The 18,025-nt window shown below is 46.2% G+C and overlaps 2 protein-coding genes across 10 annotated transcripts in view; both read right to left on the bottom strand.

Moving 5' to 3' along the window:
• Window positions 1–1,586: 1,586 nt before the first annotated feature.
• Window positions 1,587–17,049, bottom strand: BCL9 (BCL9 transcription coactivator). Of its 4 annotated transcripts, none has more exons than XM_005898500.3 (7): window positions 16,915–17,049; window positions 15,648–15,964; window positions 14,029–14,218; window positions 13,041–13,140; window positions 6,775–9,016; window positions 5,296–5,556; window positions 1,587–3,953 (listed from the first exon to the last, which is right to left on the bottom strand). In XM_005898500.3, exons 1-7 carry the CDS (start codon window positions 16,965–16,967, stop codon window positions 2,836–2,838), a joined length of 4,281 nt encoding a protein of 1,426 aa, XP_005898562.1. In that variant the 5' UTR covers window positions 16,968–17,049; the 3' UTR covers window positions 1,587–2,835. The 4 variants fall into 4 exon arrangements, with proteins under 4 accessions (XP_005898562.1, XP_070223046.1, XP_070223044.1 ...); XM_070366945.1 differs by having other exon boundaries at window positions 15,870–15,964; XM_070366943.1 differs by having other exon boundaries at window positions 15,648–15,961; window positions 16,915–17,047.
• The window catches only part of LOC138986980 (uncharacterized), an 80,664-nt gene continuing 79,647 nt past the window's right edge, over window positions 17,009–18,025 (bottom strand). For all 6 annotated transcript variants that reach the window (XM_070366967.1, XM_070366972.1, XM_070366964.1 and 3 more), the window contains one exon: window positions 17,009–17,227. In XM_070366967.1, the coding sequence (XP_070223068.1) occupies window positions 17,009–17,215 (207 nt within the window). In that variant the 5' untranslated portion in view covers window positions 17,216–17,227. The remainder of the gene's footprint in view (window positions 17,228–18,025) is intronic.

The following is an 18,025-nucleotide window of genomic DNA, read 5'->3' as shown; positions in this document are numbered from 1 at the left end:
ATCTGCCAAACGTGACTTTATTTCATAGCAAGATTAGCAAATTGGAAATTGTGACATTTAAACCCTAAATTAAGTTTATCATATCAGATGGATGATGAAACATATATGGCTAATATAAATGAATGAAGATTTATGGTCTTTTCAAAAGCCAACTACTTTGAAATGGTTAAGTTGATTTGCACTGCTGCAAGTTCTCCAGCAGGGGAAGGACATGCAGAGTGCCACATGTCCAGCATCTCCCAGTGGGGGTCTACAAAGCGCCTACCTGTCTTTGTCTCCCTCCTTGGGACAGAGGCAAAGGGACCACACAGCATCAGGGACCACAGCACTGAGATGCAACAGGGAGTGGGGCTGCCCATGAAGCCAGACCAGTGGACCAACACCAGGTCCCAGCCTTCCTTTTAGGGCTCTCCTCTTACGTGCCCCCATGCTTAGCTGTTTCCCTGTCCTTTTTTATTAGTTCAAAACCTAGAGAACCTAGGGATAGGGCTAAATCCCTGAAACAAAATACTTGTACTCTAATTTCTCCACAATGTAAAATTTTCACTGCTTAGGTTCATCTGTAATCTGATTGTGTCAGAATTCTTAAACCAGTGAGCTCGGTATTCTTGTCTCCAAATGAGATGATTTACTACCTACTTCCTACAGCCCCTCAAAAGTTCGCAAGAGGAACACATGTGGGGTGGAGGTGGCTGGTAGAGGAGGTGCTCAAATCAAATCTCACTTTTGTGGTCTGGGGCTTTTGTGTTACTGAGAAGACAGGGTTGCTGAGGGTAGAAGAGAAAGTGACTCTCAAAACCATTTCACGGACAGAAACGTTCATAGGTCAAACTCAGACTGCGGGGCTCCGGCAGAGCCTAATCTGTACAAGTCTGTCTGCAGACGACTGCACCTGCTGCTCCTTAGATTCCCTCACCTGCGAAGAAACACGCACACAGACACCCACTTGCTCAGCTGAAGATGCCTGTAACTCAGAAGAAATACATACACCAGAAGCAACCTAACTGCACAGAACACACACACAGCCGGTCCCTTAGACGCTTACCTTGCAGGGCTCATACACTGGCGTGCTGAAGGTGTGTGCGTGGAAGGGAACTGTGTAGACTGAGCAGGGCTGGCAGGAGGTGACCGTGGATAGGCAGAACGGACCACAGAAACCCACATTTGCACACACAGTAATAATATTTTACTTTAACAAGCTCCAGGGACATTTCATAGCTTTTCAAATGACTCTAACTTTGGCCTTATTAAATACTTCACACCATTACACTGGCCCTCACAAAAATTCCTAGTAAAGACCATGAGCTGCCTCCAGAGATGAGGCCATGGGGACCAGGACTGCTCTTCTGCCTACAGCTAAGATTTCATGCCCGAGACAGGAACAGCACTGGATCAATCTACAAGAGTAGTTACTCCTCAACAGCAAGCAATGTGCTTCATCTGCAAAAGCACTTTTCTATACTTTCCCTAACTTTCACCCTGTTGATCAATTCTGATACAACGGCGCTACGTTTCTGGGTCAATGGCAACCACTATGCCTAATACTCAGCAAACAAACAGGAATCCAAATGCACAAAAAAAAAGGCAATCCAATTTTGTAAGAAACAATATATTTTATTTTTCTGACACCACAGCTCTGGTGAGTGGTTTTGTACCAAATTTAATGGAGGTTACACAGAACGTTTTACGCATGGGAGGGGGAGGAAAGGGAAGGAACCACAAAATTAAAAACAGAAAAACAAAATCCTGAATAGCTTTTAGCATCTGTTCCACTCCCACATTAATAAAATTCACTTGGGAATTCCTAATAAAAGGAGAACAGAAAATAAGGTGGGCAGGGAAGGGTAGGATGGGGAAGAAGACGAAGGGCAAAGACAGTCGAGCATCCCAAAGACAGACCTTTCCCTCCTGGAGCCGGGACGATGCTCGGCATGGAAGGTGAGGCTTGCTTAGATTTATTTCCCCAAAGTATCACCGTGTATTGCAGCTGCCAAAGGGAAAGAGAGGAGGGAAGCAGGGGCTCACCAGTGAGGGACACAACAGGGGGAAACTCACTCAACCAAGAGACGGGGAAGGAGAGGGGAGGGAAAACAAGAGAAAAATGTGCCGGTGGGTCTGTAGACTGGGAGAGGCAGACAGTGCTGAGAGCACTTAAACTGAAAAACCAATGTCCTAAGCGTCATTATTTTTAAAAAGAAAAATCTCCCCCTCCCCCCACCCCTCGCTGAACTTAGTTCCTTTTTTTGTGCTTTTCATTAATACTCTGCTCTGAGGTTGTAGTTTGGTTTTTCTATACACTGGAGTTGAAAGAAAATAGTCCAAAGGTCTGAAGATGGATTCTCCACCTAAAGTAAACAGCCCAGCATTCCTGTTCTCCTCTTGTCCCAAAGACTAAAGTCTCTGCTAAAATCCCTTTTACAATATAGTACAGTACACAAAAAAATAAAGCCCCAAGCAAAAACAAAACCAGAAAAGAATCCTGGGAGAAGCCAAGTCCAAAGGACGTAAACATACAGAGAACGGTGCGACACGTGACCCATGGCGATTCTCAAAGCACGGCTACAGATTCCCCAAAGGAGGTGCCATCACGGGATACCCAAGTCCACAAAAATAATTTTTAAAAAATAAATCTTAAAAAAAACACACCTGTTGATTAAATGAATAATTTGTTTTCAGATAAATCCATACATTCTCGAGTTCCCCCCGCCCCAAAGCAGCCCTTGGGTCTCTGTTCTCCTATTGCATGACCAACAGTGCTCCTGGAACGCCCTCATAGCAGCTCTCAGGACCTGGAATCTCATCTCAACAAGGATGGGCACATCCAGTCTTAGCAGCTTAAAACATCATGTTTCCTGGGTTGCCAGGTCCTTGGCTGAATCCACCCATGCCCACGTCAGCGGCCATGCCCCGGGGCCTCATCTGTGGGGGGATCATGATGTTCTGTTGGGGTCCCATCATGCCCTGCATGGACATCATCATGCCTGGAGAGCCCACAGGCCCAGGGTGAGTGTAGAGCCCAGCAGGCCCCCGATCCTTGCCAGGAATCATGCCCACGGCAGCAGCGGGATTGCTCATCAGGGTGGGCTGGCCGGGCATTGTAGATTGTGCTGGTGACATCATCCGATGGTGAGGTCCCATCATGCCTTGCTGGAGAAAGGCTGGTGGTCTCATAGGGTTGTGGCCTGGCATGGATGGAGCTGTACCAAGAGGGATGTCTGGAGTTCCCACGGGCCCTGGACCTCCCATGCCAGGTAATGCTAGTCCCATTCTGGGGGCTTGTTCGCCCATCATCCCCTGCATGTGCGAAAACCCAGGTCCGGGACCCTGGGGCTGTTTACGGCCTGGGACTTCCCCTCGAGGGAAATATTGCAGTGTCTGGCTAGGCTTCTCAGATGGGATAATGCGAGACAGGTCAAACTCAGGTATTCCGGTGGCTCCAGGTCGGATGACCTCCTGTAGATCTGGGTCTGTAAACACTGAAGGCATGCTGTTTCCCAGGACAGCGAAGGAGTCAGGACCCCCCGGGCCTCCAGGCTTGCAAAGTGCTGCATCTGCTGAACTTTGGGGCAGGTTGCTGGGGCGGCCAAGAGGCCCTTCTCCTGGGAAACCCATCCCTCCTGGGAAGTTGCCCTGCCCCCCACTGGGGCCATTGTGAGGAAACGGAACCTGCTGTGGAGGAGACTGAACTGGAGGGAAACCCTGGGGAAAACCCATGCGTCCTTGAGGTACCATTGGAGGCTCCTGGGACCCATGCCCCATGATAGGATTGTGTGACATCAAACCAGGCCCCATAGGGACTCCATGAGGAGGTATGTTGGGTCCCATGGCGTTCGGAGAGGGCATCTGATTGGAGTGAGAAAGTGGCTGGGTCATTCCCATTGGGCTGAGGGTTGGCATTGGAACCACGGGGTTTGGACCTGAAATTCGAGGATTCTGTGTATTAATGCCCATTCCTAGAAAAATAAAGATATCAAAGGAATCAATTTCACCAAAAGTAACTCAGAAAAACTATTATAAATCAAATTAACAAAAAAAGTTACTATGCATCAAATGTGCATGGGACTGAGCTGAGAAAATGCACAATGCACAATCTACCCTCAGGAAGATTACAATACATTTGGGGGCACACAAACCAACAGCTCCACAAGACAATGTATTTATTACTGAGCTTTAAACTGTATGACATATATGTATATAGAAGACACCTAGAAAGAAAGTCTCCTGAGTGAAAAGTTACAAGTTAATACACAAATGAGTACAGTCTTCTTCATCGGAGGTATTGAATTGGGAAGAAAACAATTTGCCTAGATGACCTGCAGTACGGTCCTTTTTGGAGAAAGAGGATTCATCAGTCCTACAAGTCCAAGAATCAGAAGTAACAGCGACGAGGAAACCAAACAGGCCTTTTTCAATTGATAAAGTGGCATCACCCTTTCACACTGCCTTACAGGGAGAGCATTTAAAACTCTAGATTATATAAAATGGTGAAGAAAAGCTAACTTTTAATGGAAAACACACAGGTTCTACCATGGCCTCTGGGACATTTAAATATTTGGTCTCTCCATGAAGTTAACCACCGAGTATGGTAAGAATGATGCTTGTGCCATCCACGGAGCATGCCCTCACCTGACTGATGATAAAAAGCATTCTTAACAATCAGAATGGAACTGGAACCAGAAACCCATGGCTGAAGTTATTATGGTCTCTTTGTTGACCACCTTTGCCCTCCCACATCATTTCCCGTTAGTGAGATTTGGGGAGATGGGAGGTGTAGGAGTGAAGGAGAACAGAATGAGGAAAGAAGGGAGGAATTTTTATTTTCTCTTTAGGCCTAAAGAAAGTGCTTCTCTAGGAAACAGAGGTTTTCTCCATTGTCTGAAATCCTGTGGCTGCTTGTGGTTTGAGGCTGCCCTTTCAGGAAAATAGTTGAGGACTCAAGACATTCCTATCAGCATATTAAAAAGATACTGCTTTCAGTCTCGCTCCAGGAGGAGCCACCTAAAAATAAGCACATCAAGGTACACAGAAGCATCAGAACTTCTGTAAGAAAATGACAAGAACTCTAAAGAAATTTGCTTTCTTATCCACAAACACAGAATAAGCTAATCCAAAAAAGTGTTATTCTCTTCCTCTAGGCAAGACATTTAGTTTTACTGAAACTAACTCAGATGATATACTTTTTCAATCTGCTGAACATCCAGCTTATTGAGGTCTACAGATATCAAGAAAACACCTCAAGACGTTTTTCTTTTGTCAACAGCAATAGGGCCATATCCTATCTTCCTGATTTCTTACCTGGCATATTATTCATTGATGGCAAGTTGGGAGAACGAGCTGGAGGGGAGTCATCATCTGAGCTGGCCACGGTCTTGATGGCGTCGTGGTATAACGGGGTAGAACTGGGCATTGCAAACTTGGACATTCGAGACATCATAATAGACAGTGGGTTCTGGGAAAGGGTCGGCTCTGGAGGCATGGTGTAAGGTGTACTAGAGGGAAGACTTCCCGGGATACTCACAGAGGCAGACTGGCTGGCTGTAGGAGGTGGGGGGCCACCTAAGAGAAGGCAAAATAAAACAGGGCAGGGAATTAGATTCTCCTGAAGGTTCTTGGGCCTGTGATTCTGAACTAACAGGGAATGAGACAGATGAATGGGACAGTGTTATTAGACCCAGGACATGAATCATCAGTCTTCTAGTCAAGCTCCGTGTGTGTGCAGAGGGAGATGGCAGCATACGATGGAGGTGACAGCTCAGCAGATGGCAGGACAACGCACCAAGGATGTGTGAGAATATTAGCTCAAACTTGGGAAAACCACGCCTCACAAACTCCTTCACTGAAAACAATGGGAAATAAGTGGATCTCTTACCCTTGCCAACCACAATTCAGAATTTGCCTCTGGCGTTAAGTGTGCTTGGAAGCCAGATGAGCCATCCCACCTCAGGTACTGACCAGAGTATCCTACACATGCTCCTGACTGATTTCCTCCACCAAGATGTCTGCACTCAAAAGGTCTGAGGGGGCCACTCTGCTGGACTGCTTTGTAGAGAACTGCTACCCAATGGAGAGGCACACTTTAACCTGGTAGGATAAATCTCCTACCTCATTCTGATTCTAGTCTTTCTCAAGTGGAGACAGCACAGACCTAGTATTTACACCTCAGTGCTCATCTACTGACCGCCTCCGGTCCTGTTCACAAAACCACCATCATCAGTGAGAACTTCCCCCAGGAAGTAAATACTAATAAATTGCAGCTGATCTGTGAGAATAGCAGTCTAACATGGAGAAGGTTTCAGAAACTGTTTCAATGGTTGACACATATTTACGAGAACCACTCAAGTCTCTCAGCAGTCTCCCCTCTTTGCTTGGGATGACACTCACTCTCTTAACACAAAGACAGACCTCTGAAGTAAGTGGGGCTGGTGTTTAAAGGAAACACATTTATCCTTTAATCTTAACACATTTGTTAAGACATTTGAGTTCCCTGTGAAAATGTAAATCGTTCAGTGAAATGATATGCATTTCCCATTCTCCTCCCAGTCCTATCCCATAAACATATTTTGCACTAAAGCCCATGAATCTTCACCAGGATTGGACACTTGAGCATAACCCCATGGGAGTACCAACTCTGCACCTTGCCACAAATACATCCATCTTGGCAAAAGCCCCCTCCTCTGGCTGCATAATCAGGACACCAGTTTTCTTAAAGTATGTAAACCAGGCTTTCACAATCTCTGGCTATAGGTGCAACTGTGAGGATGAGAACATACTGACCTGACTCTACACTTGCCAGCATGGCTGGGGAGGCCATGGTGAGGGGCGCTTTGTGGTTTGGAGGGATCCCAGGACTCTGAAGAGGAGGTTTTGGAGACGAGGTCCATCCAGGTGATGGGGCAGGAAGTGATGGAGACTTGAGGTGAACAGGCGAAGCAGCAGCAGACCCCAAGACGGGCGGGGACTTAATGGAAGCAGCGGCAGCTGGGCCCGCCAGCATGCCTGCCAGCTGCGATGGAGTCTGGGGGGACTTGAGGTTCCCCGAGGGTGAGCCCAGCATTGGTGACTGGACTTGGCGCATCGTGGGAGATTTCAGAGGGTTGATGCCTGGGGAATGCACCTGGCTGCCTGCCACAGATATATCCACGGGCTTCCGCCCCAGGCCGCGCTGAACAGGAGGAGCTGTGTTGAGGCTAGTGGGGTTACTGGAAGGGTTGAGAGGTAGTGGTGGCATATGACTGAGCCGGCTGTTAGTCCTTTGGTCGGGCCCCATGGGTTCTCTGAGATTCCGCAAGCCACTGTTGCTGCCTGGACCCTGAGACATGGGGAGGAACGGCCTGGGGCCCATGCCATACTCTTGCTGCGGGTGCTCGCCAAACGGCAAGGGCACCATCTTCTGCTGAGCAGGCAGCATGTCCGCGCCACCTGCACGGAGCTTCAGCATCTCCTCGGGCCCCGCCCCAGCCTCTCTCATCTTCTGAGGTATCATCTGAGAGTTGGATCCCATGCTGACATTTAAACTGACATCTCCCTTCATCCCACTGGGAACCATCCCAAACTCGAGTTCCCGGCCAGGGCCCAGCTGCGGGGGCATTCCTTTTGGAAAGTCACCCCTGGAAGGGCTCAGTGGGCCCTCCACTGGTATTCGCGGGAAGATGGGATTATTCCCTGGCTCCACATGGCGCTGGGAGCCTGGGATCATCCTGTTCATCTCCATTCCAGGCCTGATGCCTTCCACGCTCATCCCCGGGGGCAATCCCAGCTGCTTCTCTGCCAGCTGCTGTTGAAACATCTCTTCAGACAATCCTTGGGGGTTTGGGAAGCGCTCCCCTCGGCCAGGACCACTGAAGACGCCCTGGCCAGGCGGGAAGTTTCGACCGTCTGGGATTTTTGGCACATCGTCTGGCCAGCTGACTGCAGAAAGACCTGGTCGCGATGCCGGGTTGGGGACATTGGGCCCCTCCATCTCAGAATTCATCATTCCTGCAAATCCAGGGAGGCGCATTTGGCTCCCTGGCATGTTGGGGTGGGGAGCCATGGCTCTCGGGGGCAGAGAATGGGGCATGTTGATCCCATCGGCAAAGGGCTCTGAGCCCCCAGGCCCCCAGGCCTCACCAGGGGTCATCTGGTACGGAGGGGGGGGCCCTCGGACCACTCCCCGAGGCCCGTGCTGATGGACTATCATGTCCTGGAGGGAGCACTGCTGCACGACCACTTGCTCCTGCTTCCTCCTCTTCTCTTCGTAGAACTCCTGCTGCAATTTCAGCCACGCTATCTGCTCAGGGGTCATGTGATCCAGGTGGTCGGGTCCGATGGGCCCAGACTGGGAGTTCATGGAGGGTGGAACCATTTCATCTGGAGAAAAGGGCACATCTCTGTGTCCTTGAGGGCCAAATGGAGCCCCCACGTCTGTCCGGGGCCCAGGTCCCTTACCTAGGCTTTGGGATTGAACCATCATGGCCTGTATAGGCCCTTCTGGTTTTTTCTGAGGTCCATCTAATACCCCAGTGTTCTGCTGGGGTCCCCCACTCTGTCCTCCTGGGAATTCCTTCTCATCGGGGAAAAGCATTCGCTGGATATCTCTGAGCGTTTGTAAGGAGCGCTCCCGGTGCTCCAGCTGCTCCTGAGATAGTCCATCAGGGTTCTCCCCCAGTGTGGGGGGCTCTCCACTGGACACCGGCGGAGGCGGGGGGGCTTTGGGATCTGCTGAAGAGCTATTGCTCCCCTGGGAGACAGGGGTCACGGCTCGGTTGTTGGGCGTTGAGTTTGGCCCGGTGCTGTCTGGGGGCAGTGGAGTGGAGCCGGCAGGGCTGCCGACAGAAGGGATCAGTTTGTTTTCTACCCCAGGACTGTCCCGGTCCAGGGGACGCGGGGGGGCGGCAGGCTTGGGTGCTGGTGCCGGAATGGGGGGAGTTGGCTGCAGCCTGGTGTTCTGGGAAGAATTCTGGTCCTGGTTGGCTGGAGCTGGGGGCTGTTGTGGGAGAGGTTTCGGATCATTTCGAAGGGCAGATATCTGTGTGTTCTGAAGATAAACGAGATTTTAAAAATCATTGGTAAATTGAACAGAAGGGCAATGAAAAGAGCATGATATGTTATAAAGGACTGGTCCCAGCCACATAAATCTACACTGACACTTGGTATAGAAACTGCTCATGTACAAACCCCATGGACATGAAGACATTTTGATTTCTTCCCTCACATTTTACTGTCAAACGGTATCCTCTTTCCCAAGCTGAAGATTAGGTTTCAATAACTTTATAAGCATGCCAAGGGAAAGCCACTCTGCTGGAGTGAATACATCTGAGTATCTATTTCGAGGAACAGGTTTGATATCACATGTCTACTACGTGTTTTTGATTCAGGGAGAGATTAGTTTCTTGGTATGTGGGAGGCTGTACCTAACACCTTTTTCTTTCCCTGAAAGTATAAATGGGTATGTAGACTTCTCACTGTCAATCAAAGAGTCTGACGTTTTCAACTGAAAAGAAAGTCCCTGTCACTTCCAGCTCAGTACTCCACCAGCCAGAGGCGGCAGGTGAGGCTGCTCCACTTCACCGTCTCCCCTGGCACGGTGACTAGTGAAGCACTCCTCTCCTTTAGTTTCCAAGGGGCCTGACATCTCCGATTTCTGTTTTCAGTTTGTGATCACTGATTCAATATTTGATAAGAACTTGCACATTAACTGCAGTAAGATAATCTGTAGGCAAGAAACATCTGTGAAGAAATCTGAGGCTAGTTTGTGGTGTCTCTTGATCTGTTCTTTCCAAGAGACAGCACATGGCCCTTTCTACAGGCTGGATGAGTGTCTTATTATTTATTAAGTACCAATACCACATTTAAGTCCTGGATAAAGGTAGGCTCGCCTGTAAGAGGTGACATGGACGTTGTCAGTGTTTGGAAGAGGGATATAAAATGTTCTGCATCTATGCCTTGGCCCTGCTGGAGGTTCGGGTACTAGAGAAGGGCAGTACTGAAGAATAGAAGGGCCCAGCCTACCCCTCCATCAAGGGATCTCGAGAGCAGCAGGATCCCTTTTTGATGTTCACTTCCTTCTACCTGTTCACTTAATCCAGTCTGTATTTCCAAACCCCTAAGGCTCTTACTTACATCCCCACCTACTCTCTGGAATGTTTCTCAAGGTACACATTTGTACAGAAATCATTACATGTATCCCTGAACATGAACAGCTCACATTCTGTGGACATGTACATAAATGCTCCACTTGCTGCTATTCTCCATGCATCTATGCCTGCAGACCCAGAGTGAGGTGGGGCGGACTGGCTGAACCTAGATGACTCTGGACGTCACAGTGTCCTCGGTGTCTCTGACTATTTAACTGGAGTCTGGAGGTCACCTTAATTTTCTCTCCAGAGCCAGTTTACGTTTGGTTTTGTTGGCCAGGCTGTGTTTGTGCGTTAAGGGTGGATACTCATTTCCTAGAAGGGTGACTGTGACGGAAGAAATGGTTTAGTACCACTCTTTTTATTTTAGATTTGGAGCAATGGTGACTGGACTATTCCCAATACCCTCCTTAACTCCTCTTCTGATTTCATTTTAGTACTAGAGGAGGTGGAGGTAAAAACTGTATGAAGATCTGTCATTAAGTCAATAAAACACTGGTTTGAGCTGCAATTGTGCCCTATATATTCCAGAACAATATAAAATATAAATACTTCTAAAGTATAAATTAAAAATATATACACTTAAAATATTACATATACACTTCTTCTACCCTTTAGTGGAGATACAGAGAGACATGAAATTCCTTTGCTTGGTCTAGGAAAGCCCAAGCCCTGCTATGTCACAGGAAGGCAGCCTAAGTTCTCATACAACATGGACAAAATGTCATCTATTCTATACTGAATTGTCACCTCATTTAACTTTTCCCATGTTTAAGACTCATCCCAGTTTTATATTTCATGCTTCCTGAAAGCAGGGATTGTGTCTTGAACCTCTAGTGTCCTCACACCACTGGGTGCAATGCCTTGACAATCTGAGACACAAGGAACACCGTTTGGTTCAATTTGAGACACTATGTATGTTAAACAACCACTGCACGCATGTTCTAATGTAGTTTACAGCAGGTGCTTAAGTTCCAGAGAGGAAACAAACATTAACTGTAATTTTGAAAATATCAAGCAATTAAAAACATTCAATGGTTCTCTCTGAAATAAATAAGAATCATTCTGAAAGTCACTGAGACTCTCATTATGGAATTATCAGCATGTACTCCAGTCCTGTAGGGCGGTAGTAAACTGTTTCTTCTGTCACAGTCTATAGGAAACCAGTGACCACCCTGAACTGTTGTTTTTTCTCTGTTCTTTAAGTAACTCAAGAGTGCCTGTTCTTTTTTTTAATTCTGCTGTATATGCAGGGTCTGAATTCAGAATTTCCCAGAGAGGGCCACATTAAGGAAATCCTAAGATAGCCGTATGTCTCCTTTTTATTTTGCACCTCTTCTCTTCTAGTAATTCATCAATATATCAGCATGCTACCAGAAAAGGCCAGAGTGATGTGCCTAAAACTACACAACTAGGTTAAATGCTCAAAATGTAGCTGATACCAAGACTATCTCCCTACTGAACCCTCATGGATTGTTGGTGGGGATGAATACCAGGGTAGGCACTATGGAAAACAGTGTGGAGATTCCACAAAGAATTACAAATACAACTAACATATAATCCAGCAATTTCACTCCTGGCTCTTTATCCAAAGAAAACAAAAACACCAATTAGAAAAGATATCTGTACACTTATGTTGTTCACTGCAGCATTATTTACAATAGCCAAGATATGGAAGCAACCTAAGTGCCCATTAATAGATGAATAAAGACTATATGGTGTACACACACACACACAAAATGGAGTAGTACTTAGCCATTAAAAAAGAATGAAACCTTGCCATTTTCAAAAACATGGATGGACCTAGAGGGTATTGTGCTAAGTGAAATAAGTCAGAGAAAGACAAACATGTGGAATCTAAAAAAAACAAAGCAAATGATTAAACATAACTAAACAGGAACAGAGTCACAGATTTAGAGAACAAACAGGTCATTTAAAGAGGAGGGGGGCCATTGGAGGAGGACATAAACAGGTGATGGAAGTTATGAGTACAATCTTTCAGTTACAAAATAAATGAGTAATAGGTGTGAAATGTACAGTGTGGGGGATATAGTCAATAACTGTGTGATATCTTTGTACAGTGATACATGGTGACTAGACTTATGGTGATCACTTTGAAATGTATAGAAATATCATTTCACTATGTTGCACACCACAAACTAACACAGTATAGGTCAGTTAAACGTCACAAACAAACTCAAAGAAAAACAGATTAGATTTGTGATAACCAAAAGTGGGGGGACTGGGGGAGAGGGAATTGGAGGAGGGCAGCAATAAGGTATAAACTTCTAGTTGTAGGATAAGTAGGTACTAGGAATGTAATGACGGAGAAGGCAATGGCACCCCACTCCAGTACTCTTGCCTGGAAAATCCCATGGATGGAGGAGCCTGGTAGGCTGCAGTCCATGGGGTCGACTGAGCAACTTCACTTTCACTTTCCACTTTCATGTATTGGAGAAGGAAATGGCAACCCACTCCAGTGTTCTTGCCTGGAGAATCCCATGGACGGAGAAGCCTGGTAGGCTGCAGTCCATGGGGTTGCACAGAGTCGGACGTGACTGAAGCGACTTAGCAGCAGCAGCAGCAGGAATGTAATGTATAACACAATAAATATAATTAATGCTGCTGTATGTTCTACATAAAAATTAAGAAAGTACACCTAAGAGTTCTCATTACAAGACAAAAAAAATTTTTTGTCTTAAATTTTGTATGTATATAAGATGATGATAATCATTTTGTAATGTATGTGAGTTAAAGTATACAGTACAGTTGGCTGTACACTTTAACTTATACAGTGCTGTCCACCAACTACATCTCAATAAAACTGGAAGAGGGAAAAAAAGATTATCAGTGAATTAATCATCTCCCACATTTAGAGTCACCTTATAACCTTTAAACCATTATTCCACTTGTAAGATGACATACCAGAGGGGCTGTGCTTCTCTCTGTCTTGCTGTTAGAGATGTTCTGGATGTGGAAAGAGACAATAGTTTCAACCTGGCCCTTCAATACAGCTTCTGCAGCCCTACAAAGAGAGAAGAGAGGCACACACTAGGACTTGTTTCTATTTCACTAACTGAAATTCTAAAGCATTTTAACCCCAGACCGAACTGGTATGAGAGAGGAAGAAGTATAAAGAACCACCGGCAATGCCCAGTGAGAAGAAATCAAGATAAAAAGGTTTTCATTACTTGTCTGTCATTTACTGTAACTCTTCTGAAATTTAAAAATAGCCATTAGCAAATCTCAAAAGAGGCATTAAACAACCCCAGGGTTTTTTCCTTTAAACCCGTCCACTCTGGTAGGTGTTTTATAGAGAATCCTAGTTCAAAATCCCAACCCAAGAAGGGAAAAATGAATTCTCACACCTTATCATAATTTAAGGTTGCCAAGATTCACTCTATATCTTAATTTTAAAAATGTTAGATGAAAACAGTCAGAAAACTATATAGTGTATATTCACATTTTAAATAAACAAATATCCAGTGATGCATCTGTCTACTAGAAACGTTCGTAACAGTTACCTCTGTAAATTCTTGAGACTTTTTATTTACATTTTCTAATTATTCTAAAATGGACATGTATTACTTATTATGCCATTTTAAAAAGAATATTGAGTTGCAGAACAGTGTGTGCTGTGCCATCGACCCTTTTCCCGTTTAAAAAAGTATATATATGTGTATCTGTATAAGCCTAAAAAGTTTCTCTGGAAGGAAAGCAAAGGAACTACCACCAATGGTTGCCTCTGGGAGTAGGGGAGTGGGGGTTTTATGTTTTATTTTACTGTTTTCTGTAGTGTTAACCTTCAGTAATAATACAAGTGGGCAAAAAAAAGGTCTCTTCAAAGGGAATAAAAATTTAGACGCCCAAACACGCAAGCCACACCAGCATCAAGACACAGCCATTAACTTACTTATTAGCCATCTCAGTAGAAAACACATACACCACTTTGGCAGGAGTCTTCTGAGCAGGTGTGGGCTCTGGGGCAGTAGTCTGGCCATGGGACGGGGTGGAAGACCTAGGGACTGTAGCATTTGATGGGGTCATCGAGTGTGGTGTGTGCTGGGAATCCTGGGACTTTATGTGGTCAGCAGAATTACATTCTAAAAAAATAAAAAGATTAATGTTATAGAAAGTATAAAGCTTTCTTTTTTCTGCCAGCATTTATAGCATCATAATGCAAACACCTTGAAAATTTCAAGGAGGAAGTATCTTGTTAAGAGGAAATTCCTCTATTCATAAAAATACAAATACACTTCTCCCATTTAAATGACTAAGTACAAAGCACTCTTTCCCACATCCTTACTGCTCTACTACACATTCTCTGAAAAGTGTGCAGGTGCTAGTTGCTCAGTCGTATCCAACTCTTTGTGACCCCATGGACTGTAGCCTGCCAGGCTCCTCTATCACTGGAATTCTCCAGGCAAGAATACTGGAGTGGGTAGCCATTCTCTTCTCCAGGGGATATTCCCGACCCAGGGATTGAACCCAGGTCTCCTGCACTGCAGGCAGATTCTTTACCATCTGAGCACCAGGGTTTAGATATTAGCATAAATGTCCCTACTTCCTGGAAACCTTTTTTGGAACCTCCTGGGCTGGATGTCCCTGCTAATTAGACCCATAGCCCCCTAACTTTCCTTACTTCAGTGTTTATCAAATTTCATTGTAATTTTTTAAATGATCTGCTATCTAGGTGCATTTAAACCCTTGAGGATAGCAACTGTTTCAGTTTTGCTGACCATAGCACCCCCAGCACCCAGCATAGTGCTGGTGCTCAAAACAGGCCTCCCACAAACAACCTGAAGAAGAAAGGAAAGACAGGGGAACAATTACAGAGGTACTCATTTCAAATTTGGGTTGGGGAGTCACCGTTCCACTCCCTGAATGTTAGTTTCACATTCTGGCCTACAGTTAAGATGTTTTATTTTACACTAAGTGAGGGAAAGCCTAGAGCATAGCCATGGGTCCCATGCCCTTCTGGGCTCACTCCACTGTGGTACCTACTGGATCTCTACCACATGGAGCCCCTCATTCCCACCATGGTGAAACTGGCTGGGACAAATCTGGACTTGTGCCAGGACAGCCTCTTGTACCTACAACTGGCAAAATGGCAGCCAGAACGCATGCAACCCAAGTCTTGAAGGACTAATTTCATGGAGAAGAGGAAGAGTTGTCAGAAAAACTGCTCCAGTGTGGGCTCTGGCATAGATAAACTGGAGCTACTGGCTTGACACTCAAGTACACAAAAGCACAGAGACCAGAAACATCCATAAGTACATGGTTAGAGTCGTGCAACATTCTCAAACACTTGCATCCTCAAGGGCAAGAACTCAACAAGGTCGTTCCAAACTATTCTTCACTTCGTAGGAAAATGACCAGAAGGAGTTCAATCTGCAACTCCGAGAACTCCTGGATCCAATTCCTACTCTCCCCACCTGGCTACTATTAGGCTCTCCGGCATCCATCCATGTCAGAGGCCCTCCCTCAGGAATACCTACTTCCCTCTGAGTCTCAAAGATCTTATAGACATACCTTTCATGTCAGAGTCATCGTTTGGAGTCCCAGGATCTCTCTGATCAAAGGAGTCGGCGGAAATACTTCGCTCCCTTTTCCCCTTGCCCTTGGCACCATTTCCAGCCCCATTCTTCAGCCCCATGCTCCCACCTGGGCCAGGGAGTGCTTTAGGGGTATGGCCCCCACTCTTGGAGTCACAGGGGGATGGCTGGGATTGGCTGGCTGAGCCCCCCTGTTTACCCTGATTGGAGAATTTGGAATCCAGCTGGGGGTTTCCAGATGGGGACATCACTGTAGGGGGACGGACCATCACCTCCTGCTTTGACTTAGGGCTACTAGAAGAGACAAATAACAAAGGGAGATCAGACACCGGACAAGACTGGGCAGCACAAATCAAAGAGGTCTGATTTCTATCACAGGTCAGGGAGACCTGGACAGCTAAAGTAACCACCCCACCTTTCACTTAAGCCGCTTGCTTGTTCTCTTCTCCCCATTCTCATCTCAGAGCTATCAACAGAGAGGAGGATTTGGGCAGAGTGGCCTGCCTCGTCTCAGGAACCCTAGAGTCACATGGGGACCCATGGCTAGGGCTTCTGTCAATAAAGGACAACGGTTTCTATGTACATAGAGAAATGACTCTCACACTAAGACTAGCTCAGAGTAAACAAACAGACATCGTTAAGATCAAAATACTACCCACCCCTCAGCTGATGAACAAGGAACAGCTGTAACAAGAGACTGGCTTCCCTGCTGGAAAATACGAGCAGGTCTGGGAGAGAGTGAGGAAACCCGCTGGTGACTGGCAGTCTGGGGAAACCCTCCAGGACACTAATCACCAAATAAGAAGTATCACACCAGAGCAGACACACTAACCACTGCCTCCAGGGGAGGAGGAAGAAATTCTTTTAAGATATCAGTTTTGTAGAACAGAGGAAAAAGCTTCACAGTGGGGGTCAGGGGCTGGTGTTTTAGTTCCAGAACCTTAGGCCTCCTCAACATTCCAGGTCTCAGTTTCCTCATTTGGCAAGTTTAGCACATTGTACTGGATGGTTTTTAATGTTTTGTTGAGGAGGGGGGCTATAATGAGGAGCAGTCAGGTAAGGATGGACAAATGAGTAAGAGGAGAACGCTAACCTAAACTCTGACTCACTATTCTATCACTGTTTACTTGAGTCTTTTGCTTTTCCCATTTGGGTCTCATGATTCAACACACTGTTCCACCAGTTAGTGTTCAGGGTCCACTATGATGTCCCAAGGGGCAGCTGGGCCAGGCCCTAGGCCTCACCTCTGTGTGTTTCCTGACGGAGAGTTCCTCACTTTAGGGTTACTGGAATGCATTGATTGAAATCCTGAGCTTGCAGCCACAAACAGGGACGGGCTCACCGAGTTCCTCTCGGGCTGCAGCAGAAACAGCTGCTGGGGGCAGTGGCAGGGGCCCACTGCGTGCTGGGTGCGTCCCTTAGCGCTGGCTGCCTGCACGCCTTTTTCCTCTTTGTTTTTCTCCGCTGTGGAAGTGGGTCCTGTCCCCTTGCGGCTCCAGCATTCTCTGGGTGTGTGCCTCCGGCTGCCAAAGGAAAATCTCGCATCTCCAGGGCACACTGGGAAGAGAAACAGAGACATCCAACACCCTTGTAGCAGGACCAAGGCTAAAGCCCCACCTTGACAGTACAGAGGCAGATGGTTCCTCAGCTTCCCTCAGGGTGAGAGGAAAGGGCGATGTTCACATTCTGGCCAAAAGGCTCTAGTGCTAAAGCAGCGGAAGAGTGACTAAGACTTTCTGCCAGGCATACAAGCCTCCCACCCAAGCACCATATACCAGGCGTTTGTAAGCAGATGAGAAAAACATTTTTATCTTTAGCTGTGTATTCTCCCTTACATTTCTCTACTTCCAAATACAAAACCCTCAAAAACTTGGGTTTTTCTTTCTTCAAAACAATGCTCTGAAACCACTGGGTACTCCAAATCCATAGCAACTATCTGGTGCTTCACCTCTGATGGCACTGAAATGTAACAAACCCATCCCAATTTCAAACCATGAAACAAATTACTCTCTGTTTATATTCTCAGGGCCTCAGGGTGGGGAAGACATTAAAGGAGGTACTTCTGAAATCAACTATTGAGCCAATACCAAATACAATCAGTTCTGCCCCCTGATTTCTATGATCTTTCTATTAAATTATGCTGAGTATGTGTCCTGTGTTCTCACTGCTTAATGACAGGAGCTGTAGGCATGGGTAAGCAAGGGAATGATCCATAATGCGGAGGTGAAAGAACATCTTTGAAGACTAAGTTATTTTTTGAGCCAATTTGCAAGGCTAATTTGAAGCATAAAGGTCAAAAAAATATTCCCCAACCTAGTAAGAGAACAAATGAGAAAGCCCTTTATTTAGAGAAAC

This window comes from Bos mutus, chromosome 3, assembly GCF_027580195.1.
Source record: "Bos mutus isolate GX-2022 chromosome 3, NWIPB_WYAK_1.1, whole genome shotgun sequence".
NCBI classification, from domain to species: domain Eukaryota; kingdom Metazoa; phylum Chordata; class Mammalia; order Artiodactyla; family Bovidae; genus Bos; species Bos mutus.
Note: the sequence above shows the minus strand (reverse complement) of the source record. Positions and strands in the feature narration are given on the sequence as shown.